The sequence below is a fragment of the Dipodomys merriami genome, unplaced genomic scaffold (assembly GCF_024711535.1).
Source record: "Dipodomys merriami isolate MVZ:Mamm:240054 unplaced genomic scaffold, mDipMer1.0.p SCAF_3, whole genome shotgun sequence".
NCBI lineage: Eukaryota > Metazoa > Chordata > Mammalia > Rodentia > Heteromyidae > Dipodomys > Dipodomys merriami.
This window is the reverse complement of record NW_027204492.1, coordinates 87641612-87669505: the sequence shown is the minus strand read 5'-3', so window position 1 is coordinate 87669505 and position 27894 is coordinate 87641612. Positions and strand designations below refer to the sequence as shown.

The following is a 27894-nucleotide window of genomic DNA, read 5'->3' as shown; positions in this document are numbered from 1 at the left end:
TTTCCTAACAATCTTGGCTTGGATTAATTAGGGGGAATTGGAGTCCTTGAAGATAGTATTCTGATTGGTGGGTTGTCTTTCTGTTTCACATAAGATTGTAATGCAAAATACTTAGTCCCCATCTTTATTTTCTCATTCTTTCACTCTTACTTAACAAGTATCTTCCTCATTCTTTTGTAGTCCCCTGCCTATTATTTCATTGTCAGGCAAGTTTTAGCGCATCAGCTTATCCTGTCATCTGCAAGCTGTATAAGGTACAATTCCCTGACTTCTGCTTTTTCTACTAACTCATATCAGTGGGAATTGAAAGTCTCAGGTGGTTTAGTACAAGAACAGTTCCAGCATAGAACCTTGAGATTCCTAGTGTAGCAGCTTAAGAGGTAGGAAGGAACCATGGGGTATACAGCCATGTTAACAGTAGAAAGACAGCACACATAGACATGCCAAAAAGGAAACCATCTTATAAAACTAATACAAAATGTGTTAATATTATGTTAGTATAATGTTTATTATGTTAATTATGTTAATACAATATAAATGTTAATACAAAATGTGAGGAACTGGATGCCAGTGACTCACACCTATAATCTGGTTATTCAGAAGGCGGAGCTCTGAGGATGAACAGCTCAGGCAGAAAGGTCTGTGAGACTCTTATCTACAATTAGCCAGCAAAAAAGCCAGAAGTGGAGCTGTAATTGAAGTGGTAGAGTACTAGCCTTGAGCAAAAAAGCTCAGGAACAGTATATAGGCCCTGAGTTCAATCCACACTAGTGACAATGTTCAAGATATGGAAACAGCTCAGGGGCTCCACAAGAGATGAGTAGATAAAAAAATGTGGTACCTATACACAATGGAATTTTACACAGTCATTAGAAAGAATAAAGCAGTGTCATTTGCAGGGAACTAGATGGAACTAGAACAAATCAAGTTAAGTGAGATAAGTCATGGTCAGAGAGACAAATGGTGCATGTTCTATCTGATATGCAGAAGTTAGATTTAAAATGCACTGAGAGGGGCTGGGAAGGTGGCTCAGTGGTAGAGCACTTGCCTTTCATGCATGAGGTCCTGGGTTCGATTCCTCAGCACCACATAAGCAGGAAAAAAAAGCCAGAAGTGGCACTGTGGCTCAAGTGGTAGAGTGCTAGCCTTGAGCTGAAGAGCTGAGAGACAGTGCCCAGGCCCAGAGTTCAGGTCCCACGACCAGACCCCCCAAAAAAACCCAAAAAACAAAAAACAGCTATTTTTTCTTGTAGATAGCATGACAATAAACATGGTAACCTCTGAAAGAGTCAACATGAAAAACTAAGACAGAATTTGGTAAGTTAATAAAATATAAAATGAAAACATAGAAATCAATTTCTTCATATACATAATAACTAATTATCTAATGTAAACTTAGGGGGAAAAATCTGCAACAGCAAAAATGAAGATAAAGCACCTGAGAGGAATTTGGGTGGGGGGGTGAATAAAGGTCAAGCTGATGACATCATGCATGTTAAGCATATGATCTACCACTGAGCTATACCCTCAGCCTCCTAAGAACAAATTAGAAGAAACATGCAGATTTTTGCAATGTTATCAAAGCAATCTTGAAGCCAGGCAACTGTGGCCCTTGTCCATAATACAAGCTACTCAGGAGGCTGAGATCCAAGGATCATGGTTCAAAACCAACTCAAGCAGAGTTGTTAAAACTCTTATCTCTAAATTAATCACCAAAAAGCTGGAAGTGGAGCTGTGACTTAAATTGTAGAGCCCCAGCCTTTAGTGAAAAAGTTAAGGGACAGCACCTTGGTCCTAAATCCAAGCCCTAGTACTGGTGGGGGAGGGGGGGAGGAGTGCACATGTGCACGCACAAGCATGCACACACACACACACATAAATAATCTTAACAAATGGAAAGACATGCTTTTACTTGACTAATCCAAGTTAACATCATAAAGATCTGTATTCTCTCTCCTAAGTTATTTTGTAAATTTACTACACTCAATAAAATAACAAGATTTTATTCTGGCCCTGGAAAAATTGTGCCAGGTAGCTTTCTCTTACTATAATAAAATACCTGAGTTAAATTAACTTATAAAGAGTCCTTGTTTGTTTTGGCTTACAGCTTTAGAGGTTTCAGTCTGTAATGGGTTGGCAGCAGCATATGGTGAAGTAGTCACTCTTTCATGGCCAGAGAACAAAAGAGAGAGAAGGGGGCTGGGGTCCCAATATTCCTTTTAAGGGCATACCTCCAGTGACTAGGATATCTCCCTCTAGTCTCCCCCCTCTTAAACTCTCTACCACCTGCCAAATAACAACAAGCTAGTGACCAAACTTTTACCACAGTTGCCTTCAGGGACATTCTAGACATACATAGCACAAGTGGATAGTAAAGTTCATGTGAAAACTAAATATGCCAGAATGGCTATATGAAGTGGTCATGTTCCTTCCTGCTACTGCTTCCCTTCCACCTCCTTTAATTTTCCCTTCACCTTTAGGTCTTAGCTCAGCAGCACTTCTGGGAATCTAGAGCAGACTTTTTTGTCTCACAAAGCTGGGTGTGGTAGTACATGTCTATATTCCCAGCACTTGAGAGACTGAAGTAGAAGTATTATGAGTTCAATGCCAGCCTGCACTACAAAACGAGACCTTATCTTTAAACAACAATAACAGCAACAACAAAAACCCTTAAGAGTGCCAGTGGCTTACTCCTATAACTCTTAACTATTTGAGTCAAACATTGCAGGTCCTGGTAAAAAGATCACAAGAATTCATCTCAACCAATGGGTTGGGAAGCACATGTTCGTCATCACAGTTGTAGCAGGAAGCACAAAATAGGAGACTGTGGTCCAGGTTGCCTAGGGCAAAAAGTGAAACCCTATTTCAAGACTAACAAGAGGAAAAAGGGCTGACGGTGTGGTTCAAGCAGTAGAAGGCCTACCTAGCAAAGTCAAAGCCTCAGAGCTTCAAACACTAGTACCCCAAAAATAAATCCCTAAATCAAACAAAGTCCCCTTATCCCCCCCCCAAAAAAAAACTCACATAAAAACTGAGTTCCTGGAGCTGGGAAGGTGGCTCAGTGGTAGAGCGCTTGCCTTGCATGCCTGAGGCCCTGGGTTCGATTCCTCAGCACCATATAAGCAAAAAGAAAAAAGCCGGAAGTGGCGCTGTGGCTCAAGTGGTAGAGCACTAACCTTGAGCTGAAGAACTGAGGGACAGCACCCAGGCCCAGAAGTTCAGGCCCCACGACGGGACCCCAAAAAAACCAAACCAAAACAACAACAACAACAAAAAACAACTGAGTTCCTGTCTTTCACATCAAGTTTGGTCAGTTAGAAATTACATATACTGAGAAATGTGTTTGCTTAAAGCTGAAAAGATGAGGCAGGGACATGCCCGCATAAGTGACTGGCACTTGACAAATTCATTTTTGTGGTAGTAGGGTGGAACCTAGTGCCTCCAGCATGCTAGACAATCACTCTACCACTAAGCTATAGCCTTGGCCCTTAAAATATTTTTCAATAAATAGATATGAAGATATAAAAATTTTTTAAAGAAGTCCAGTCATTTTCCTTTTTTTCAAGCTTGAATGTTCAGTTCTGGGGTTTTGAAAATAGTAAATACATGATTTTTAACACTCCTGTTTATGATTCTGGAAACTTCCTGAATCGAAGGAAAGGCACCACAATAGACACATCAAAAGGAATGATTTAGCCAGATGTCAATGGCTCATGCCTGTAATCCTAGATACTTAGGAGGCTGAGATCTGAAGATCGAAGTTCAAAACCAGCCCAGGAAGGAAAGTCCATGAATCTCACAATCACCAAAAAGCAGAAAATTGAGCTATGACTCAAGTGGTAGAGTACTAACCTTGAGTAAAAAAGCTCAGGGTCACCACCTAGGCCCTGAGTTCAAGCCCCATGGCCAACAACAAAAAAAAGGAGTAATTTATTTTCCAGCACAAATTATGGTTGCATTTTTTATCCAGCCTATAGATTCTACATTCTTAACCCTGTCTCTCCATCCCCATCTTTTTCTTGTCACCATCCACTTTAAATTCTTCACACCTGTCTCAGCCCCAGCAAGACAATATTTGAATATTATTTCTGTTAATATTATTCTGGGGGGAGGGGAACATCATTGGTTTGCCTTCAAAGAGCAATGGTGACCCAATGAGTAGACAATGAATGGATACCAATGAGCTCTGGTGATCAAGACTCCTAATAACATAATTCACAAGTTTTAATGATTTGGATCTTCATCCAAAGGCCAATCGGAAGCCAAGACCAGTTCTGAACAGAGGAGTGATACGACTGAAATACATCAGTGACTCAAAATCAAAGAAGAAATTACAATTGTAAGATGCAACTTAAAAGACATTTTTGCTAAACCCTGTGACCTCACTAAAAGTCTCCCAAGTTGGTATCTGTGCCCTTTGATCTGAGATAGTCTCTGAAGCATTCACTTTGCAATCACCTTGGGTTCCAGGAAAGAGAAGATTCATTGATAAGCATCTTGTGTGGAAGCCAAACTGCCCCTCAACCCAGCAGTGTCTTCTTATCTTCTTAAAGGAAACAATCAAAAACTCAGATTACCCATCAGGCAACTTGTTCCTGTTTTGTTCCAGAGCCAAAGACTGAGCTGATGACCAACTAGGCCATATCTATGACTTGGAATTGTTTTTAAACTTTCTATACTTTTCTTACCCACTGCCCCCAAATCTCCCTATTTAGCCTGAAGCTAATGCCTATGCCCCTGAAGATGGCTAAAGATGTACTGAAGTAGTGTCTTTCCATGACTGCCAGTTAATACATCTGTCTCTGCCCTTCTCCATGTCTCTTTATTTAGCATATGGGGCAAGTGGACATCCCTTAACTTGGGACTTGCGTACTTTTGGCATGGGGTCTACAAACTCAGCTTCAGAACCAAAGGTTGATAAGGCAGTTTTATTTTCTTTTCTGTGGTTTAAACCCAGGGCTTCATGCATGCTTAGACCAAACCTAGCACCTCCAATTCTCACTGCCTTTATCTGCTTTATCTGTCTTTGTCCTGTGATTCTGCTTGTTCTGATTGCTCTCAAACATCCCTCCAACCCAGTCACTTTTCTTCACTGCTACTATTACCCTAGCTTAAGTGACTGTCCTCTGGCACACAGCACAAACTGCCTAGCCAGGACTGGGGACATGACTCAGGTGGTAGAGCATCTGGTTTGAAACCAGCCCAGGAAGACAAATCTGACAGACTTTTATCCCTAATTAAACAGCAAAAAGCCCAAGGTGGAGGTGTTGCTCAAGTGGTAGAGCACTAGTATTAAAGGAAAAAACCAAGTGAGAGCATGAGGCCCAGCTCAAGACCGTATATCAGCACTTAAAAATACAATAAAACAATGGCTTGCTATCTCTGAATTGTATACTAAACAGGGAGCAGAACTTGAGAGGAAGTGGTCAAGGAGCTTCACCAACGTGGGGGATATGAACGAGTGGCTGGAAGGACATCCAGAGCTCTGTAACATCCACACTGTGGCTGATAAAGGAGGGTGCTGGAATCAGATACTGACAAGTAGTTATTTGCCTAGGACAGAGATGACCAAGCAGGGGACAAAACACAGAAGGGGCAATGGAGTTCCCTGGGTGGAGTGTGTCCAGTTCTCATTGCACATTTTGTTCACATGAGCCCCTCCCTTGACTTCATGGGGAGTGGTTAGGGGGATAGGTGGGATCTGGCTGTTACGCCCTCAGCCAGCCACAGCCCCGCCCAGAGCGGCGTAGCAGTATTCTAACACTGAAGGGAGGAAAGGCGGAGAAAGCTGCGGAGTTGTAGGAGGGGCGGGCAGCTGCCCAGCCCACCAATAGGCGCCTCAGCAGAGGCTGAGGGCGGGGGCGGTCATTAAATGCACTATTGCCTCCTAAGTTTCCCTCTGTGGTGGCGTTCCTCCCGACTCAAAGGGCCCCAGAGAGGCCAGAGGAGAGAGCACTCCGGACAGGGGTGAAAGATGAAGGGCCGGCGGCGCCGCCGCCGTGAGTACTGCAAATTTGCGCTGCTCCTGGTGCTGTACACGCTCATGCTGCTGCTGGTCCCCTCCGTGCTGGACGGCAGCCGCGACCAGGATAAGGGCATCGGCCACTGCTCCAGCCTGCAGCACAGCCTGGGAGTGTGGAGCTTGGAGGCAGAGGCAGCTGGCGAACGCGAGCAGGGCTCCGAGGGGCGGTCTGCCCCCGAAGTGGGCGCAGATCAGTCGCTCAGGTCCCCAAACAACCTCAGCTTCATAGGGGAGGCTGTGGCCCGTGAAAAACAACACATCTATGTGCACGCCACCTGGCGCACCGGCTCGTCGTTCCTGGGCGAGCTCTTTAACCAGCATCCGGACGTTTTCTACTTGTACGAGCCCATGTGGCATCTGTGGCAAGCGCTATATCCGGGTGATGCAGAGAGTTTGCAAGGCGCGCTGCGCGACATGCTGCGCTCGCTCTTCCGCTGTGACTTCTCCGTGCTGCGGCTCTACGCGCCACCCGGGGACCCTGCCGCACGAGCCTCGGATGCAGCTAATCTCACCACGGCTGCCCTCTTCCGTTGGCGAACCAACAAGGTCATCTGCTCGCCACCGCTGTGCCCTGATGCACCCCGTGCCCGCAACGACGTGGGTCTCGTGGAGGACACCGCCTGTGAGCGCAGCTGCCCACCTGTGGCACTGCGCGCTCTGGAGGCCGAGTGCCGCAAGTACCCGGTGGTTGTCATCAAAGACGTGCGCCTGCTGGACTTGGGCGTGTTAGTGCCCCTGCTACGCGACCCGGGCCTCAACCTGAAGGTGGTGCAGCTTTTCCGAGATCCAAGGGCTGTGCACAACTCACGCCTCAAATCCAGACAGGGGCTGCTCCGCGAAAGCATCCAGGTTCTGCGTACCCGCCAAAGGGGTGACCGCTTCCACCGGGTGCTGCTGGCTCACGGGGTGGGCGCTCGTCCTGGGAGTCAATCTCGATCGCTGCCCTCAGCGCGCTCCGATTTCTTCTTGACTGGAGCGCTTGAAGTGATCTGCGAGGCCTGGCTGCGCGACCTACTGTTCGCTCGAGGTGCTCCCGCCTGGCTGCGGAGACGCTACCTAAGACTGCGCTATGAGGACTTGGTGAGACAGCCCCGAGCCCAATTGCGTCGCCTGTTGCGCTTCTCCGGGCTGCGCGCACTCTCTGCACTGGACGCCTTTGCGCTCAACATGACTCGGGGCACAGCCTATAATGTGGATCGGCCCTTTCACTTATCCGCACGTGACGCCCGTGAGGCTGTCCATGCCTGGCGTGAACGCCTAAGCCAAGAGCAGGTGCGCCAGGTGGAGGCCGCCTGTGCACCAGCCATGCGTCTGCTAGCCTACCCTCGCAGTGGAGAGGAGGGCCATTTGGAGCCATCCAGGGAAGGGGAAATACCACTGGAGACTGAGGCTTATGGTGCCTTGTAACCCTGCACCCTCACCTTCAGGGGGCAGATCCAGGTAAGATAGCTCTGCACTGGGCAGGGTCCTGGAACTACCTTAGAGGGAGTGGGGAGAGCACAGTGCCATCCAGAACCCCATACTGTGGAGATCTGGTCCCAAGAAGCAGGGGAAGTCCTCCCTGTAAAATCTGGTAGATTGCCTGGTTTGGCCAGTTTAGCCACTTTACCTTAGCAGGACTTTGAGGGTAGAGAGGATATTTAAATGTAGCTGCGACAGAGCTCGGGCCTCTGTGAACCCACTCCCCTTTATGAAGAAGGAAGAAGCAGAGCACCAGGGACAGCAGATAAAGTCCAAGGTAGTTGTAAAGCAATTTGACTTTTGAGAACTGTTATGAAGAGTAGGGATTTAAGACACACTTTGAGATTGATAGCTATAAAACTGATGCCAATTTGTCAATTTTGCCGTGGTACCTGCTGGTCCAGAGAAAGCCAAAACACTGTTTGGTGGAAAGATAGCCACTCCTTAATCCTACCTATTCTTACTCTTTCTGCTACATGCAGCATTTCTCTTTTGCTTAAGCTCCAGGGCTTCCTCCCAAGTAGCAAGCAAGAAAGTAAGCAAGCAGCAGCTCTTGAACAGTGTATTTACTTTTATGTACTTCAGGCCCTGTTATAATGGAATGGAACAGATGTTGCTTTGCCCTGGCTTGGGTTTTCCCCTCACCTACCCTTCCTCCTTCCTCCTCTCCCCATGTTTGCAGGATATTTGACCACATCCCGTTAACATCAAGTCACAAAAGCTGCCTGGTCAGCTTCCTCTAGTGCGATAAGACCTCAGGGCTGAATTCCACCCCTCCCCCCAACTCTATCCTATCCCTCCTTCTGTGTGTATACACATCCTAGGGCTTGAACTCAGGACCTGAATGCTGGCCCTGAGCTTTTGTGCTCAAGGCTAGTGCTCTACCATTTGAGCCACAGCTCCACTTTCAGTTCTTTTGGTGATTAGTTGGAAATAAGATTCTTGTGGTCTTTCCTGCCCCAGCTGGCTTTGAACCACAATCCTCAGGTTCAAAGTTGATTAGCTAGGATTATAGGCATGAGCCATGGGTGACTGCTGTCCCCATCTCTTTGAGAAAGTCACCCTCTTCTTCTTTTGGGGTGCAATTTTTCTTCTGTAAAGCAGTTATCAGAAGCTGTTACATAATGGTTTCCAAATGTGTTCAGTGCCAGGCCAACAGGTACATGTAACACTGGACACCAGAGAAGAGATGGCTTGCATGCTGCTGACCTTAGGAGTCTAGCTAGTTGCATGGTCAAGCATTTCCCCAAACATTGGATGAGTTGGCAGGATGCCAACTTCTGCATGGTGCAGACCAAAGGAAGAACCACAGGGCGGTGTGGGTGGATGTAGCCAAAGTTTCCTCCATTCATTATTTTATAGTGTAATTCAGCAGTCCCCTGGGATGGGTTCCCAGGGTCAAAGGTTGAAGATGTTAATGAAGACAGATTTTGTAGTTAATAGAGCAAGGGTTTCAGAGTGATTTCAGGAAGCTGGCTAACTAGTTTTTCTCCCCGTAATCAAGTTGATTTCTGTAATTGCTAGGAAGTCTGTGTTTTTTCCTGATTTCCAGAAAGAAGGAAGGGATGGTACAGAGTGACTGGTCACGTATTAACAAAAACATCCTTTCCAGTTGCTAAGTCTGTGTTTAAAGATGGAGTGTGTGGTGGGAGTCTTTGGAGCTATGGGTTGGAAAAAATTTACAAAGACAGAAGAATCAGAGAAAGCAAAGATTTATTGGAATGTCAATACAAGCGAAACACAGCCAGCATCTAGGCAAAGGAACATGCTGTTGTTTTGGGGCCAATACAGGGTTGTTGACAGGCTTTTATATGTCTTGCCAGAATTTTGCTGGTTGACAATCTCCCTTTCCATCTACATCATTGATTAGCTGTCTTCTTTGGAGAGGGGAGAGTCATGATTTGAATTTTGTGGGTAAAGGAACATCCTGAGAGCTCAGGAGTGTTTGTTTCTTTTACTAGTACAAAGGCCTGAACTCAGAGCCTCCACTCAGCTTGCTTGCTCAAGGATGGCTTTCTACCAATTGAGCCATGCCACCAATCTGACATTTTTCTGAGTAATTGGAAATGGTGTCTTGAGGACTAGTCTACCCCAGTTGGCTTTGAACCAAGACCTTCAGATCTGAGCCTTCTAAGTAGCTAGGATTACATGTATGAGCAACTGGTGCCTAGCTAGAGCTCAGTTTGTACATCTGCATTCCATCTGGCCCATTTCTTGAGTTTGATTGACCTCAGCCTTCCACCTGGCCCTTGGAATTTCTCCTGTCTCCTTAAATGGGACCTTCTTCAGAGTCTAGGTAATGATTCCTAACACTCTATTCACAGGCTTCAGAGAACTCCTCCTTGGGCTAATACCACAGCATTTTATGGTTTTAAAACATAACAATCTCCTAGAAAGTTTTGCTCTTTTCTCTTCAGTTTTATTAACACTTAGGGAATGCTAGCTGGACGAGATAGGAAGCTGGTTGCTGGTGGTTCACGCCTGTAATCCTAATTACTCAGGAGTCTGAGATCTGAGGATCATGGTTCAAAACCAGCCCAGGTAAGAAAGTCTATGAGATGCTTATCTCCAGCAAAAAGCTGGAAGTGGAGCTGTGACTCAAGTGGTAGAGTGCCAGCCTTGAGCAAAAAAAAGCTAAAGATTAGTGCCCAGACCCTCAGTACAAGCCCCATTATTAATATAAATACAGACAGAGACGCAAAGAGATAATGAGAGAGTCAGTCTGGAGTATAGGGTAGAGGACAACGATTTTGCCCTCCAGTAAGAGCAAGTCTGTATAGTGATAGTGACTAAGGGGAAAGGCACCGGTGCTACTGTGTAGTAGGCTGATAGGGCCTCCTTTTCAGGGCTGCAGTGACATCTGGGTACAATCTTTAGGCTCTTCAGACTTTGGTGACAGCCCTTTCTCCTGCACTGTGTACTTTCAATCTATGGGTTCATTGTAATTCTTATATTCCTGGAAGATAATGCTACTGATCCATTCATGGATTTTTCTAAAAGTTGACAACATTCCTCTGGGGGAACAGGAGGGAAGAAAAGGGATGGAGGCAGGAAGGAAAAAAAGGAGTGAGGGAGGAAGGAAGGGAGGGACGGAGGGAAGGGCAGACAGACTGACAAGATGGACAGACAGATGGACAGGATAGACGCAAGGGTCCTTACAGAAGAGCTGTTCACCATGCATTGTGGTAAACACTCCACATATATACCAGTTACAAATGAGGAGTTGGAGACTCAGAGAGGTAATGTAACAAAAGTCATCCCGGGCTGGGTATGAATGGGACAGAGGTATTAGATTCCAGTGTTCATAATCTAACAAGCATCTTCTGGCTTTCTCATAGCATTCCGAGGCACTCATCCTGGAAACCTAGCTGGGTATTTACAGGCTAGTTTGGGTTGCAAAATACCCTTAGCCTTATCACTGATATGTCTTCACCATGAACAAAGAAAATATCCCTAAGCTTTCAACAGGAAGCCAAGGACACTGCAACCATACTCCTCAGGGGCCACGTGAGCATGCATGCTCTTGGTTCAACTTCAAGATGGTCTGTATGTGAGAGACAGAATTTGGCATAGATGGAATAGGTGAGCTTTTAGTAGGGCTGAGGAAGAATTGTAACATCCTGTATCAAGTCACCATGGCCTCTGGGTCTTTCTACCTTTAACATCTTCTTGACTTCACCCACTAGCTCACATTCCCAATGTCACAAGACACAAGACACAAGCTCCCAGCATTATATCCTTACCCAACTACACAAAGGTTGTTAAAATAAAGGAGGGAAGACCCAGACACTGTAGCTCATGCCTGTAATCCTAGCTATTCAGGAGGCTGAGATCTGAGGAGCAAGGTTCAAAGCCAGCCCAAACAGAAAAATCCATGACAGTTATCTCCAAGTAACTATCAAAAAGCTGGAGTCCAAAGTGTGGTTCAAGGGGTAGAGCATCAGCCTTCAGCAAAAAAGCCAAGCGAGAGCATGAAGCCCTGAGTTCAAGCCCCAGCACAAAATAAAGGTAGAAAAGAAAAAAAGTGGTTAGTGGGTATAATGTTCTTTCTTTTAATCTGCTTATAAATATCTTTCCAAGAACCTCCCTATCTTAGCTGACTTACTTTTATGTGTCACTGGCTAGAACTGAGTCACATGTCTTGCCCCAGGCTGATAATTTGGCATAAGGGGATGGGAACATCTTGAGGTGGCTCACATCATCAATTTTCAACCCTTGCTAGAAATTACAGTAGTTACCCATCTTATTCTTATCCTTAGATCCCTCTTTATGTTCTAAGGTCCTCAATGAGTTCCTAAAAACACAGATAATATCAAACTTCATATGTGTGTATGCATGTATATTATGTTTTCTTCCCATACATACAACCTATGATGTTGTTTAATTTTTAAGCTAGGCATAGCAAGAGATTAACAAAAATACTTACAAGATAGAACAATTATAACAATATATTATAATAAAAGCTTCAATGCAGTTTTTCTCAACTGCCATTGGGCAGGTAATGCATACAGTGCAGATATGCTAGATAAAGGTAGGAAAGGGCTAGGCTGTAGCTCAGTGGCAAAGCACCTGCCTAGCAAGGACAGTGTTCTGGGTTTGATCCCCAGTATCAAAAAATAAAAATTGAAAAACCAAAAATAAATGTAGGACAGAGTGGAACTGCACGGCATTTTATCAGGCTACTTAAGACATCAATGAAAAACTATTTCTGTATTTTTTGTAATATATGCCTTTATTTCTCAGTCTTCTAGTCTGTTTTATTTATCTTTGAGTCTATTTTTGTGCTAGTACCAAGTAGGTTTTGTTATTATGTCTGTATTGTAAAGCTTGAGGTCTAGGATTGCAATATCTCCAGCATTGCTTTTTTTTTTTTTTTTTGCCTAAAATTGTTTTGGATATTCGAGGTCTTTTGCTCCATATGAATTTTTGGATTATTTCCTTTAGTGAAGGAAGTCATTGGGATTGTGATGCAGGATTGTGTTAAATTTATAGATCACCTTTGGCAGTACAGCCATTTTCACTATATTAATTCTACCTATCCATGAACATGGGAAGTCTTTCCAGTTCCTGATGTCATCTTTGCTTTCTTTCTTCAGATTTGGTTTTTTGGTCGGTTGTGGGGCCTCAACTCTGGGCCTGGGCGCTGTCCCTCAGCTCTTCAGCTCAAGGCTAGCGCTCTACCACTTGAGCCGCAGCACCACTTCCGGCTTTTTTCTTTTTGCTTATGTGGTGCTGAGGAATCAAACCCAGGGCCTCATGCACGCAAGGCAAGCACTCTACCACGGAGCCACCTACACAGCCCCTCTTCATATTTTTATAGTTTCCATTGGTAGAGGTCTTTTGTTTCCTTGGTTAGGTTTATTCCTAAGTATTTTTTGTTGAGGCTATTGCAAATGGGATTGTTTTCCTGATTTCCCTCTCTGCTCATAGATTGTTGGTATACAGAAAGGCTATTGATTTTTGTAGATTAACTTTGTTGCAATTTTCTATTAATATCTTTGGGTTGTAGTTGACAATGAAAAACTGAAATCTCAGAAAGGGAGAGGGTAAGGATGCTTCCAGCTGAGAAGGTTTTTGTTTGTTTGTTTGATTGGTTAGTACCAATGCCTGAGCTGCACCCCAGGAAATTATTTAGCTTGGTGTTGGAGATTAAACCCAGGGCCTCATATGCTAGGCAGGCACATACATCCCTAGCCCAGAAAATTATGATTTATTAAGTCTGGTGTGGGGTCCCAAGATCCAAGCAGTGCAAGTTTTGAAAGTTGTTCAGGTGATTCTATTGGATTAGCCAATGATTTATCCCCTAGGCCTGGCTACTGACAGGGAGCAAGATCGGAATGGGAGTCAGGTCTGTTGGTGAGCAATGGACTGTCTACCCTAGTGAATAATGGGAAAGCACTGGAAGCTATGAAGTGCCAGGCAGATGTAAGGTGTTGCTATGGAAAGACAAATTATTCACAGATCCCTTTATCCCCCTTTCACATGCCTTCAATTGTTTTGTCTGTCACTCTTTATGTAAGATTCTGTCATTGTACATATGCTATTCACTCGTGGCCTAAACAGACTGACATGTTGTCTTATTCCTTTCATCACATCTCCTGGAGGCCTCTATTCTTGGTAGAACCAAGATGTCATTCCTATTGGTAGTTCTTGGTGCTTTAGATGTAAGACATCTTGGTCTTTGTTCTGGACAAGCTATATACATCCTTTGGAAGAATATAGCAAAGTGGCCGGTGTCCTATAACTTAAGCCCTAGCACTCTAAACAGAAACATAAATGGCCAGAAACCCCCAAATCTCTATCATCCCAATTCTGAAAATCATTCCTCCTTCCCTCTTCCTCTCCTTTCTCTTCCCTTCTTTCCTCTCCCCTCCTTGTTTCTGCTCTCCCTCAGTTCTCCTGGCATCCTATCCTTAGGTTTTCCAATGGAACCGAAGGGGCTTGCTCTACTGACATTGGGATCAAGTGCAGCATGGAGTAAAGAACAGTAGGGACAAAGAAACAACCTTGGCCCAAGTTCAAGAACCCTGGAAAGTAGAGAACTGTTTGGGGGCTGAACAGGAAGCCATTTCAATTGGAAAAAAGTTGCAGGGCTCAGTGATATCTTCCTGAGAATTAGAATCCTTCTGCTTGGTTGGCTTCCTCCTCCACCATTCTGGCCCAGGCATCAAGCCAGCAGCTGGGCTGACATTTCTGCAGCTGGCCTTGTTCATATCAAAGGCCATACTGAAGGATGCTGAGAATAAGTTACAGCATTGGCTAATGGTGAAAGAAATAAACTCCAGAGTTAGAAGCTGTGAAGGAAAACCACTGAGTTTTCCTTCAGTGATGATTGTGTTCTCAGGAGAGTCACATTCTGAAAATAACCACCTAGACATCTTTTTTGCTGTGTAATTGAAGGCCTTCCAAGGAGATTTTACCTTGAGGTAGGAGTGATTATGGACACTAGGAAGATGCAGGGTAGTCTTTGGGCTTGGTCGTAAGAAGCCTCAAATCTGAGGTTGGGGAGGTAGCTCAGTCGTCAAGCACTTGCCTCACATACTCTAAGCCCTCGGTTTCATCCCCAGCACTGCAAAAATAAACGAAAGCAAGGAAATAGAAGAAAAGGAAGAGAGTTGGTGAGAGGAGGGATGGAGAAACAAAGAAAAAAAAATAAAAAATTAAAAGATGCAAAGAAAAGGAAAGGAAAAAAAAACACCCTCAAGTCTGGCCTGAAATACAAAGGGCTAGAGGGAGTGTTTGCTTAATATCTTTGGGTTTGAGGAAAGGCCATGGTCTCATGAAGGAGTGAGTCAGAGGAAGCAACCCATCTGACCAAAATTCTGCAGTGTGGGTTTCTTCTCTGACTAGAATAGCCCAGGGACCTCTGAAGCCAGGGGAGCACATGCAAGGTAGGGGGAGGGCAGTGGGGTTGGGGAAGAGGTACAGAACTTTGAATTCTCAAATAAAGCTGATGAAGTGAGGAAGGTTTCTAGTGTCTCCCAGGATGGCACTGAGAAGCTCATCGAAGAAGTTATGGCACACAGATAAGGTGGATTTTATGGAAGAATGTTTCAGAATTCTGAGGTCAGTATTGCCTTAAGACCAGACTTTATCACAAAGGGCTCTTGATTGCTTCAGAGAGATTATGGTAAGCCATTCAAAGCAAATGGCAAGCCACACATACTTAAAATCAACATATTTAAAAAGTAGGACTTCTTTGTGACCAGTCAAAGAATGGTGTATGCTAAAGGTACAGATTTTAGGAGCAATATAATTAGATGCTGAATGAAGCTGGCTACTGTTGGCTCAAGCCTGTAATCCTAGCTACTCATGAGGCTGACATTTGAGGATCGTGGTTCAAAACAAGCTAGGGCAAACAAATCTGTGTGACTCGTATCTCCAATTAGTAAAAGGTAGAAGTAGGAGTGTGGCTCAAATGATAGAGTATTAGCTGTGAGTGGAAAAAGAGGAGTGAGAGTATAAGGCTCTGAGTTCAAGCTAGTACTGCCACCAAAAAAATAGATGCTCTTATTATAATAAAGAATGTTATCACCATGGATGTAATTGGAGAATACCATACATTTTTCAGGTTTTAAACAAAACAGTTATGCTTTCTTGTCCCTCCCTCTACCACTGCTGTTAGGAATTGCAAGAAGGAAACAGTGATTATACTATTCTTTTTGCTTTAGGTTATGTTTCAGATAGGGTCTCACTTTCCGTCCAGGGCTAGCCTGGACAGCAATAGTGAGCTTCATCCTCTTATCTATAGCATCTCTAGCTGGAATGACAGTCTTGTGAGATGAGTTTTATTTGTTGAGAGGCAGGAGAAATCTTACTGAATTATTACCTCAGCTAGCATCTTCCCATGAACTCTTCTTCTTGATGAGCTGGGATTAAAGATGTGAGTCATCATGCCCCAAACAGAATTTTATATAAAAATTTTTAAGGAGAAGGAAATGTCAACAGGCCTGAATTGATCATAATTTGGTGTATATATGTATAGAACCACCACACCATTACCCACAAGTATGTACAATTAACATAAAATAAATAAGATAATAATAATAATAAAGGCAATTTTATAATAAGGAGATGGTTGGCTGAGAATAACAAAATCAGCATTCAATGCTTTTCTGTGTGCAGTAAAAGATTAAACTCAGAGCCTGGTACATTCTAAGAAAGTGTTCTACCAACTGAACCACACCCCCAGCCTGGGCTGTCTGTTCTTGAACTCTAAATATTTCTATCTTCCTGTTTTCCAAATATGTGGGATTACAGGCTCCTGGAGTATGCCATCACCCTTGCCTTTGAATGCTCTTCAAATTGATCTTATTTTTATTCCTCACTAGTCAAAGGGGAATAGAAATTGATTTGAGTTCAGGAAAATTATCTTGATAATTATCCTGATGTTAGGTGTGCTACTCCCTAGCAATGTTATAACAAGGAATGGCCCCCATGGACATGATCTTGATCATAGGGCCCATTAATACCTACTGGACGAAGGAAGGGCTAGAAAATTTTAGAACAAACAGCTTCACTCTGCAGGGAGAGATACCTAAGGTGTTGTGCCACAGTGACTGAACCACACTCTTTCTATACTGAGTTGTAATCCTAGTCTGGTAATTTCTTTTTCCTCTGGTCCCAGGGTTTGAACTCAAACCCTCAAGCTCACTCAGGTTGCTTAGCTCTCTTGCTCACAGCTGGTACTTTATCATTTGAGCCATGTTTCTAGCTCATTTTTTGCTGGTTAATTGGAGATAGGATCTCACAGACTTCTTTGCCAAGGCTAGCTTTAAACCATACTCTTCCAAATTTTAGCCTCCTGAGCAACTGGGTTTACAGGCATGGCCCGCCAGCACCCTGCGTCTTAAAGCTGGTTGAAAGCAAAGAACAAGTTCTCATGGACAGCCTCAGGGCCCCCATACCCCTCTTTAGGCATTTATTTGATAGCCCCTTGGAGACCAAATGACTCCCTGAATTGCAGGTCCAGCTCTAGTTATTTCCCAGGCCCATACCATCTCATCTTCCCAGGTCCATCTGTGTGTGGCAAACATCTGCATGTGGCCTGTCTGAATGGACATTAGAAAATACTGACTCAGTTCCTTTACTGCAGTTGGGAGGGACTGTACTCACAAAAGCCAGCAAGCATGCCAACTGCTAATATCTCAAGCAGCTCAATGAAAGGAAAAAAATAGAAGTCAGCCAGGTAAACTCAGCTGTTTCCTACTTTCATTCTTTTTTTTTTTTTATTTTGGTGCTATTCCTGGGGATTGAACTCATGGTTTGGGTGCTATCCCTGAGATTTTGTGTTTAAGGCTGGTTTTCTACCACTTGAGCCACAGATCCACTTTCTACTTTTTAGTGGCTAATTGGAGGTAAAACTTTCATGGATTTTCCTGCCTGGTTTGGCTTCAAACTAGGCTGAGATCTCAGCCTTTTAAGTAGCTAGGATTATAAGTGTGAGCCACTGGTGCCTGTCATGTTTTTATTCTATTTTTTAACTGATACATTAAAACCCAAAGTTGTGCTAGAGCCAGTGGGCTCACATCTATAAACCTAGCTACTCAAAAGGTTGAAACCTGAGGATCACAACTTGAAGCCAGCCTGGGCAGACAAATCTGAGGGACTCTTACCTGCAGTTAGTCACCAAAGAACTGGAAGTGGAGCTTTGGCTCAAATAGTACAGTGCCAGCCTTGAATGAAAAAGCTAAGAGACAGCACCCAGACTCTGAGTTTTAAGCTCCAGGATGCTCACCATGTATGCACACACATGCATGCATGTGTCCCCGCATGTGTGCACACACGTGTGTGTGCATGCACACACACAGAGTTTTATACCACAGTGACCAAGTTTTATTAATACAGGTTTAATGCACATTCATTTGTTCTCAAGTGTGCTCAGAAATTTTGGAAATTTTTATTTGGGGTGGGTCATAAAATTAGAGACATGTTTTTCCTTCATTTTATTTTAACTTAGACTATAACGACCTTTTTGACATGGCTAGTGGCTTCTCCTCTAATATCTTCTTCTACTTCCTAGGGGAGAGTGTTCTCAGTTGTTTTGTTTTATTTTTTACTTGAAAGTTGCTGCACCTTAAATAGAACTGAAGCTGTTATTGATCAGTATCTTTTGACATTTAATTTTTCAGATCAAAAGTTTGGAAATTATAACAGTTATAATATTGAATGTGTAAAGTACATTTCCAGGCAGGGAGAGGATAGACAGTTCTATTCACAAACTAGCTGTTTGGAATATTTTGTTTTACAGCCCCAGTTAGGGGAGATCTGCGAGGATCTCAAGGGTTCTTTTACCTTTGCCCCAAAGCAGCTCCCTTACAAAATACAGCTTAATGGCTCTATTGTCATCTGCACTGTCAGTCATTTCCGTTTGCCTGGACACACTGTATTTCAGTGATTCCATGTGCAAACAGGAAGGTAAAGCAAGCTTAACCTGGGCAGACAGATAAGTTTAGATCATTATCTTAACATCATCTGTAGTATGGATCTGTGGATTGGGTTGCTGGGCCGGGAGAATATCCCACAAGTATACAAAGCCACCAAACAGGAGGCTGCAGCTCCCTTCAGCCCATTAGTTCTGGGAATGGCCCTGAAGGAAAGCTGTCACATGAGCTGAGAAGTAGCACAGCCTCAGGGCCAGCTGAATACTGGGAAATACCAGCCAGCACCATCTTCCGGCATCTTTTGGTAGTAAAGCACAAAGCACAAGTGGGGAACTTGGTCAGTGAGTGCCTTAGATCCACTTGGGAGACAGGAAACCAAGGGGTGGAGGTGGGGGAGGGGGAGGGCGTACACAGATCAGGACACCACACTTCTTACTTGACCTGAAAGGCCACTGATAGAGACAAAGCTGCAAGTTTATTGGGTTGATCCATACTTTCAAGCTAGCAGGAAGTTGATTCTCCCCACAGCCTCTCATCCTGCTGGCTTTAAAGGTTGAAAAAAATTATGATTAAAACACTGAGTGTCTTCCTGTGTCATTCAGTCACAGCCCTGGGGCCTCCTTGGAGCCAAATGCCAGCAATCAGGGCCTTTGACATCAACCACAGTGAAACCACAGGGAGATTTCCCTTTGATGGTGGGGCCAAGGATATTAGGACAAGCAGCTACATTTAGGGTCTGCCTGGTAATGAAAGCCAGGGGAGCTGTAGCAAAGGAGATAAAATACTCCAGCTCATTACAGTATGACTTTGAATTTTTAACTAAACAATGATTTTAAAAAATGAAAGCTGATTTATGATCTCTTTGTGTGTTTAAGGAATGGCTCAACACGTCACTGTTACATGTTTGTTTTTTCAGTCATGGAGCTTGAACTCAGGGCCTGGGTGCTGTCCCTGAGCTCTTTTTCTCAAGGCTAGTGCTCTACCACTTTGAGCTACAGCACCACTTCCAGTTTTCTGGTGGTTAATTGGAGAGTCTCACGGACCTCCCTGCTCAGGCTGGCTTTGAACCACCATCATCAGATCTCAGCTTCCTAAGTAGCTAGGATTACAGGTATGAGTCACAAGAGCCCATCGGTCACGTTTTTTAAACACTCTCCGTATGTTTCTCAAAACATTGATAAGCAGAAACTTTTATGATTCTTTTTTTTTTTTTTTTTTTTTTTTGCGTCCGGTCGTGGGGCCTGAACTCTGGGCCTGGGTGCTGTCCCTCAGCTCTTCAGCTCAAGGCTAGCGCTCTACCACTTGAGCCACAGCGCCACTTCCAGCTTTTTTCTTTTTGCTTATGTGGTGCTGAGGAATCGAACCCAGGGCCTCATGCATGCAAGGCAAGCGCTCTACCACTGAGCCACCTTCCCAGCCCACTTTTATGATTCTTAACATGATTCACACAGTTTAACTTTTTTTTATCTTCTATTGTCAGACAGAATAGGTCTTTTTAGTAGAACTAGGGGTTGAACCCAGGGCCTTGCACTTGTTAGGCAGTGGCTCTATCTTTTAAGCCACATCCCCAGCTCTTCCCCCACCCCAAAGATTTTATGTCTAGGCTCCTTTGGGATGAGATCTTCCTACCTATAGCCTTTATTGTAACTGGAATAACAGGCACAGGCTACCATGCATCACCACTCCCAGCATTTTTCTTTTTTTTTTTTTTTTTTTAAAGTATTCTTATTTGTATATTTTCAGGGTAGGAGAGGGGATTGCATTGCAGGTAAAGACACAGCACAACCTCCCACCCCAACCCCAGTCAGGAACTCATACTGAAGCTATTCAGTGAGCCGGGTGAGTTTTGAATCTTTGTGCATGGCCCAAACCAGAACACACAGCCAGGCAATACTCAAAATACACAGGGAAAAGGTTTCTATGGTTTCTGGTGGCTCAAACCAAGCCTCAATGGGTCCAAGTCTCAGAGAGGAGCTTCCATTCAAGTGTAAGAAAGTAAATTCAGGTCATAACAGCCATCCACCTCAAAGCAGCCGATCCTTGTAGAAGTGTGATTGGCCTGGCCCATTTCTGTCAGCGTCCACATCTTCTGCACTTCAAAGGATACTGGTTGGGGTCTGGAAGGCCCTCACGGAGTGGAGGAGGCTGTTCACAGGGCACTGGGTGGGAGAGCCACTTGGGGAAGGCCACAGAAGGACTCTTGGGTCCCTGAAGGTAGATTTATAGTTCCTTCAATGTGAATGATAGCCATAGATTCTGATTCTGGCTGCCGCAGAATCAGACGCAGCTCCAGTATTTTGGACATGTCACACAGCGTCTGGTGCTTGAACAAGGATACATAATTCTGCACTCCCTCTTCACTGTGTGGGTCAGGCATCAGACAATAGTTCCGCAGACAGGTCACCCATTTGGTTGGTGTGTGCACTGAGGTGTGTTGACGGACACGGATGCTCATAAAGGCTGTGTAGTAATTTTTAAATGTGATCTCCTGCAACTCGAAAGGCGCGACATTAGGAAAGTTGACATCGATGACCAACACGCCAGGCCGACCTTGGGAGCTCCTCATGTCGCTCACTTGCAGGGATACAGTGCTTTTCCATGACAGGGCACTGATACTTGGGAGATGGTGCCAGGGGCTGAGACCTAGTACAAAAAGACCCAAGTGCTTTGAACCTCCAGGCACTCTTTCTACCCTCTGATTACCCAGTTGAGGCTCTAAGAACTACCAGCATTTTTCTTGAGATGGGGTCTCACAAACATTTTGTCTGGGCTGATGTAGAACTTTGATCCTCTCAGTCTCTGCCTCCTATGGGCCACTGCATCGAGGCAAAATAGATCTGTAGGTAGTAGGAAATACTTTCATTTTCTCCAGGTTGTGGGTAAAGAAAAGTGGCTTTAACCAAGAAGTTTTGTAGCTTAGGGCAAAATGTATGTTAGGCAAGCTAGCTACCATGGAGCCGCATCCCAAATGTAGCTTCTTTTCTCTTCCTCCAGACCTCTTCTAACCCCATCAACAACCCAGATTGTTCTTACTCATTATATTTCGGTTTGCAAAGCCTTTAAAAAAATTAAAAAGTACTCAGGCAGATTTTCCTGATCCAATGGAATATCCAGTAACTTTTTACCCATTTTTCAAGTCAAAGTTTAAGTGCCTCCCTCTATACCAAGAATAGCCAGGGATTGACTTACAAAGGTAGATTTCTGTACTAACACAAGTTACCATTTATCAGTGAGTTTAAGAAAGAGAATAAGAAGAGAACTATGGAAGTTAGATTGGTCTAGAAAGTCTTCTATAAGGAGTTATAAAAGATCTAGGCCTAAAAGATCTAGCTAGCTATGCTAAAACGTTAATGAACATTGCAAACAGAATGAACAGTATATGCAAAGGTCTTGAGTCAAGAAAGGGCTTGACCTCAGTGTTCTAGAATCTGAAAAAAGACCCAATGTGGCTGGAACATTTTCAGAAAGGCCAGTTGTATTCTTATTGGAATCTGAGATCCATACTGCTCATTGTTCTACAAGATACCTAGGTGACTGAAGTTGATACATGGGAGGAATAGGTTTATAGCTCTGAGAAAAAGGGAGGAAACCTCTCCATCTCAAATTTTCAAAAGTTGGTTAATTTTGCTTATGTCCAGTTTGTCATTTTTTCCTTTTGTGGATGGTGCATTTGGGATTTATGAATGCTTTGTGTATCCCAAAGTATCTATAGATTTTTCTCCTATGTTTTCTTATAAATGTTTTATAACTTTTGTCTTGGTTTTCTTCATAAATTTTAAGATAAGTTTGTCTGTATTCACACTTTAATTTGATAATTTGTGTGTGTGTGTGTGTGTGTGTGTGTGTGTGTGTGTGTGCGTGTACCAGTACTGGGGCTTGAACTCAGGGCCTCAGAGAAAGAAATCTTACTTTCTTGCTCATTGCTCATGTTCTACCTATTGAGCCATGCCTCCAGTACAGCATTTTGCTAGCCTTGCAGGCATGAATCCACCATAACCTGTCTCTGATGGTTCATTTGGAATTGATTTTTTTTAATAAAGTGTGAGGTTTAGGTAAAGGATTATTTTGGCCTATGGATATCTAACTGCTCCAACATCATTTGCTGGAACAAATGATGTGCTTGTTGTATAGGGCTTAAACTCAAGTCTCATGCCTTCATTTAGATTTTTTGCTCAAGGCTGGTACTCTACCACTTAAGCTCCATTTCTGGCTTTTTAAAATTAGAGATAAGAGTCTCATGGTCTTTTCTGCCTGGGCTGGCTTTGAACTGAGATCCTCAGATCTTAGCTTCTTAAGTAGCTAGGAATATAGACATGAGCCACTGGCACCTGCCAATCAGCTCTATTAGTATTTCAATTTTTCAAATTTGTTTAACTTTGTTTTGCTAACCAGTATATGTACTTTCCATGTATACTTAAAAGGTCTTGTATATCCTACTGTTAGTAAGTGGAATGTTCAATAAACACCATTTAATCCTGTTGGGTTCAGTTTTCAAGTTCTTTTTATATTCTGTTGATTTGCTGTCTAGTGACTTTATTATTTTTCTTTTTTTATTGTGAAAATACTGTACAGAGGAGTTACAATTACATGGGCAAGATAATGAGTACATTTCTTATCAAGCATTGTAGCCTCCTCCTTTGTTTCCCCTTTCCATCCCTTCCCATCCTCCCCAACCCCTCCTCCCCGCGGAGGAAAGTTGTAAAGTTTGTTTTCGACATAATGACTTGTACATCTCATTGTTGCAATGGGTCCACCTGTATCCCTATTTAAATGATTTGTTTTTCCCCTTCCCCTCCACAAATTATACCGACATCAAATACAGTGAAAGCAGAGGTTATACTGTGGGGGAGGGACATACAAAGCAACAAAGAAATAATCTTATAGATGTGTTAGAAACAATTGCATGAAAGAAGAAAAACATTTGAATACATATCTTAGGGTTCATTTCCCTAACATCACCTTTTCTGACCTTTTTTGCTTGACTCAGACATATACTACATATTGCAAATAAGGGAAACCATGGGACCTATGTTTCTTTGGGCCTGGCTTACTTCTGTCTAGTGACTTTATCAAATATTGAGAGAGAGGTACTAAAGATTCCTACCAAGTGGACTTGTCTATTTTTCCTTTCTGTTCTTTTGGCTTTAGCCTCTGGAAATTTGAAGCTCTGTTGTTTACTTCATATACACTTAGAACTGCTGTGTCTTCTTCATAGATTAACCCTTATAAAGCCTTTGTTCCTGGCAATTTTCTTTGTATTAATGTAACTATTTTCCCTTTCTTTCAATTAATATTTGCATAGTATATCCTTTTAATTCTTTTTGCTTTCAACCTACATCATTATATTTGAATAGATAGCATGGTTAGGTTGTTTAAAAATCTGTTCTAGGGATGGAGGTGTATCTCAGTGGTAGACCACTTGCCAGCCCTGGTTTCTAAGAAGTCCCAGAACTTGAAGGAATAAATGCATCCTGTTCATCACATTTAGTTTGTGTGCTTGACACATTTATAATAGTTTGTTTGTACCTTAGGGCTTAAATCTGATATTTTTATAAATTGATTTGTTTAATCCCCATTTTTGTTCCATTTTCCTTTTCCTGTCATCTTATTGTGTTATTTGATCATTTTCAAATTTCGTCTTGACTTATCCACTGTGAATTCAGTTTTTTGTATGTTTATTTTTATGGTTCCTTTGGATAATACATACATACTATATCATACTCTATTTGTGTCAACATTTTACTATTATGAATGAAGTATAGAAAGTTAGCTTTCATCCTGCTCCTTTTAATAATTCTCTTAGGTACTTTCTCCACATATTGAGAACCTAATCACAATTATATTTTTACCTCAACCATCAAATATAATTTTTAAAGCTCAAGAAAGTATATTAATTTACTATTATTTTCATCCTTTCAGTTTTTATTGTTTCATTGGCAATATTTCAAGCCTCCTTTATCATTTTCTTTGTGTTGGGAGAACTTCCCTTAGCATTTGTTATACAACAGTTCTGTTTGCAACAAATGGAGTCTGGGTTGACAGTTATTTCTTTCAGAGCTTGAAAAATGTGCCACTTCCTTTGTACTTCCATGCTTTCAGATATGGAGTCTGTTGACATTCACACTGCCCCCATAAGTCATGGGTGTCATTTCTCTCTCTAGTTGTTATCAGGAGTTTTTTTCTTAAAATTCCTATTTTTTTCCAATTTTTGATAAAGTCTCACTATGTAGTTTGGGCTAGCCTCATTATCTTGTCTCTGTCCCCCAAGTACTGAAATTACAGGCATGTACCACTATGGACTTTGTTTTTCCGAAATGTGATTATGTTGTATCTTGGGGTAAACTTCTTTGAGTTTTTCTTGTTTGAACTTTTCAGAGTTGATCTGAATCTGTAAGTTTATGTCTTTTGCCAAGTCTGAGGAATTTTCATGTACATTTTCAACTTTACTCTTTTTAGCACTCCGATGACACAGATGATAAATCAGCTATTGTCATACCACCAGTCCTTGAGGCTATGCTTTTTCACTTTTTTTTCTGTTGCTCAGACTGGATAGTCTGTTGTTCTATTTTCAGATTCAGTAATGCTTTACTCTGTCATCTCTGTTCAGCTATTGATCCCATCCAGTGAGGTATTCAAATTTTGATTACTGTACTCTACACTTCTAAAATTTCCATTTCATTTACAGATATGGTGGCATATACTATACTCTCAGCATTTAAGAGTCTAAGATAGCAGGAGGGCAAGTTTGAGATCAACCTGGGCCACATAGCAAGACCTTGTCTCACACAAAAATTTTACTTTACATTTGGTTCTTTATTAAAGAGGAGAGGGAGAATGCAGTCAAGAGTTTAATGTATATCCTACAAAATTAAGAACACGGAGGGAAAGGGTGGGTTGGGAGGGATGGGTGAGAATGTTGAAAGGGAGGACATTCATCAAGATGCATTGTATTCATAAACTTCTTTGTTAAATGGCAACTCCTTTGTACAACTGCTTAAAGATAATAAAATATTTTTATTTTAAAAATAAACATTTTCTGCTGGATTCCAGTGGCTCATGCCTGTAAAATCCTAGCTCAGGAAGCTGCGATCTGAGGATCATGGTTCAAAGATAACTGTACAGGGAAGTCTATATGAGATTCTTACTTCCAAGTAACCAGCAAAGAGCCAGAAGTGGAGCTGTGGCTCAAGTGGTAGAGCACTAGCCTTGAGCCAAAAAGCTCAAGGACAGAACCTAGGCTCTGATTTCAAGCCCCAGAACTGACACCACACACACACACACACACACACACACACACACACACACACACACACACACACACACACACACACACACACACACACACACACACACACTCCCCTTTGTTGAAAATTCCTATTGTTTTTTAATATTTGTTTCAAGTGCATTTGAAGTTGTTAGTTGAAACATTTTAAGATTACTGCTTAAAATCTGTTTTAGATCATTCAATATCATTGTTATCTCAGTGTTATCTGTGAGTTTCTATTTGTGTTCAAGTTTTACTTTTCCTAGTTCTTGGCTTAACAAATGCTCTTTTTTAAAAATTATATCCTGGACACAAAAGTCCTATGTTTGAATTAGGTCTTTGCTCACAGAAGGGAGTTTTTCCTGTGGTGCTTCATTTTTATCTTTATAGACAAATCTTTTTCCTATCTTTTGGCTAGCAACAACAGTCTTTTCTGTTGTCTATGATCACTGTTGTTTATGACCTACTGACTTCTTCAGGGCCCATTCCAGAACACAGTACAGCTGTGTCTGGCATAACTCACTTTGACTAGAATGACATAAATATACACATGCAAAGGATGGATGGTGACATGGTCACTCCCTGAAGCTCTAACTTCACTCCCAGTTCTTCTCTGTCATCTACCCAGAAGGCCCCAGAAAACTCTGATCTCCTTACCAAGCACACTGCTACAGTAGCTGCACAAAGCACAACCACAGTATTGCACAGTATTGTACAGAGGGACTCCCCTCCCATCACATTCATCTTCCCCTCCCTGGGGAGCCTCCTGGGTCACACTTTGTCCTGCCCCATCTTCAAACTAGAAATGATCAGTACTGCCCCTAGAGAGATTTCCAGCACCTCATACTAAAGCTTGGATAAGGAAGAGTATAGTTCATTATCAGAGATTAACAGACTTTTTCTGTGGAGTTTTGTGGTCTCAAGTTCAAATATCTTTTGTTCTTTCCCTTTTTAGGTCAGATACCATGACCGGACTCTCAGCATCCTGGCCTCGCTCTGCAGAAGTGGCTCACTGCAGGCCATCGATCACCCTGTCACAGACTGGCATGACTTGGGACCAACTGCTGTGTAAGTCTGCTAAGCAGGAGTATCACAAGCTGTTCAATAATGACAGACACAATGATTGAGATGAGGTTTCCAGAGAGGAAGTGACAGTACAATGTGGATATTTATGGCCATAAAATAGGAAGAGCTTAGTTCCCAGGCGGATCTTGCCTCTGCTGGAACCATTTCAACAAGGCGTCTCTACCACAAAGAAGAGATGTGATTTGATTCTATTTCACATCAGCAGATGTCTGGACAAAAGAATCAATGTGAACAAGGCTAAGGGCAGTACTGTCTGTCTTCATTAAACTACTTCATGTGAACCAAAGATCTGGTTGGTGTTATTTTAAATGGACCCATTCATCGCTCCTTCTAATAGCCCCCCTCTCCTAGAGCCAATTTTCTTAAGAGTGATTTTTCCTGGGGTAGGACAGCTACAATGAACGGGAATAATTTTGAGTCTTTTTGTTTTTGTTTTATTTTTCTTTTAAGTTGTTCAACCTGGTATTTTGTTCTAAGGCAATTAAATGACTCTGGACTCATACTATAATGAGATTTTATTTTGCTAGGAAGATTTTAGGATGTGGTTCAATTGATTGGTTCAAGTACAAGCTAATCTATATAAAAGGAAAAGTGAAGATTGTGAAGGAAATTCTACGTTGGGTTTAGGAATTTTAGCAGTCATTAAGAACCAAAGCAAGTGCAATGTCAAATTGTTTCATGTAGCCAATCCAGGTGATGTTCTCATGGTTCTATACCCCAAGCTTGTGATAATTTTACAGGACAGGAGGAATTTCTGGCAGAGACTAAGTTTGCAACATTTATTTAAACTCTAAGGTACATTAAAAAATCTCAGAAGCTGGGCACCAGAGGCTCACACCTGTAATCCTAGCTACTCAGGGGGCTGAGATCTGAGGATCATGGTTGGAAACCAGACTGGGTAGGAGAGAGACACTTATCTTCAATTTGTCACAGAAAAAGCCAGAAGTGGCACTGTGGCTCAAATGGTAGAGTGCTATCCTTGAGCAAAAGAAGCTCAGGGACAGTGCCCAGGCCCAAAGTTCAAACCCCAGGACTGGCAAAAAAAAATTCTCAGATTTTGTTGTTGTTGTTGTTGGTCATAGAGCTTGAACTCTGGGCCTGCGTGCTGTCCCTCACCTCTTCATCTCAAGGCTAGCACCACATCTAGTTTTCTAGTGGCTTATTGGAGATCAGCGTCT

The 27894-nt window shown here is 42.8% G+C and overlaps 1 protein-coding gene and 1 pseudogene across 1 annotated transcript; one reads left to right on the top strand and one right to left on the bottom strand.

The window, feature by feature from the left end:
- The first annotated feature begins 5876 nt into the window (after nucleotides 1–5876).
- Nucleotides 5877–27184, top strand: Chst7 (carbohydrate sulfotransferase 7). Its single transcript, XM_070039199.1, has 2 exons — nucleotides 5877–7462; nucleotides 26586–27184. Exon 1 carries the CDS (start codon nucleotides 5975–5977, stop codon nucleotides 7427–7429), a length of 1455 nt encoding a protein of 484 aa, XP_069895300.1. The 5' UTR covers nucleotides 5877–5974; the 3' UTR covers nucleotides 7430–7462; nucleotides 26586–27184.
- Nucleotides 20348–22287, bottom strand: LOC138839900 (nicolin-1 pseudogene; annotated as a pseudogene).
- Nucleotides 27185–27894: the final 710 nt, after the last annotated feature.

Excerpts from the sequence above, each read along its gene's own strand:
- Chst7 (XM_070039199.1), top strand. The coding sequence starts at position 5,975 with ATGAAGGGCCGGCGGCGCCGCCGCCGTGAGTACTGCAAATTTGCGCTG.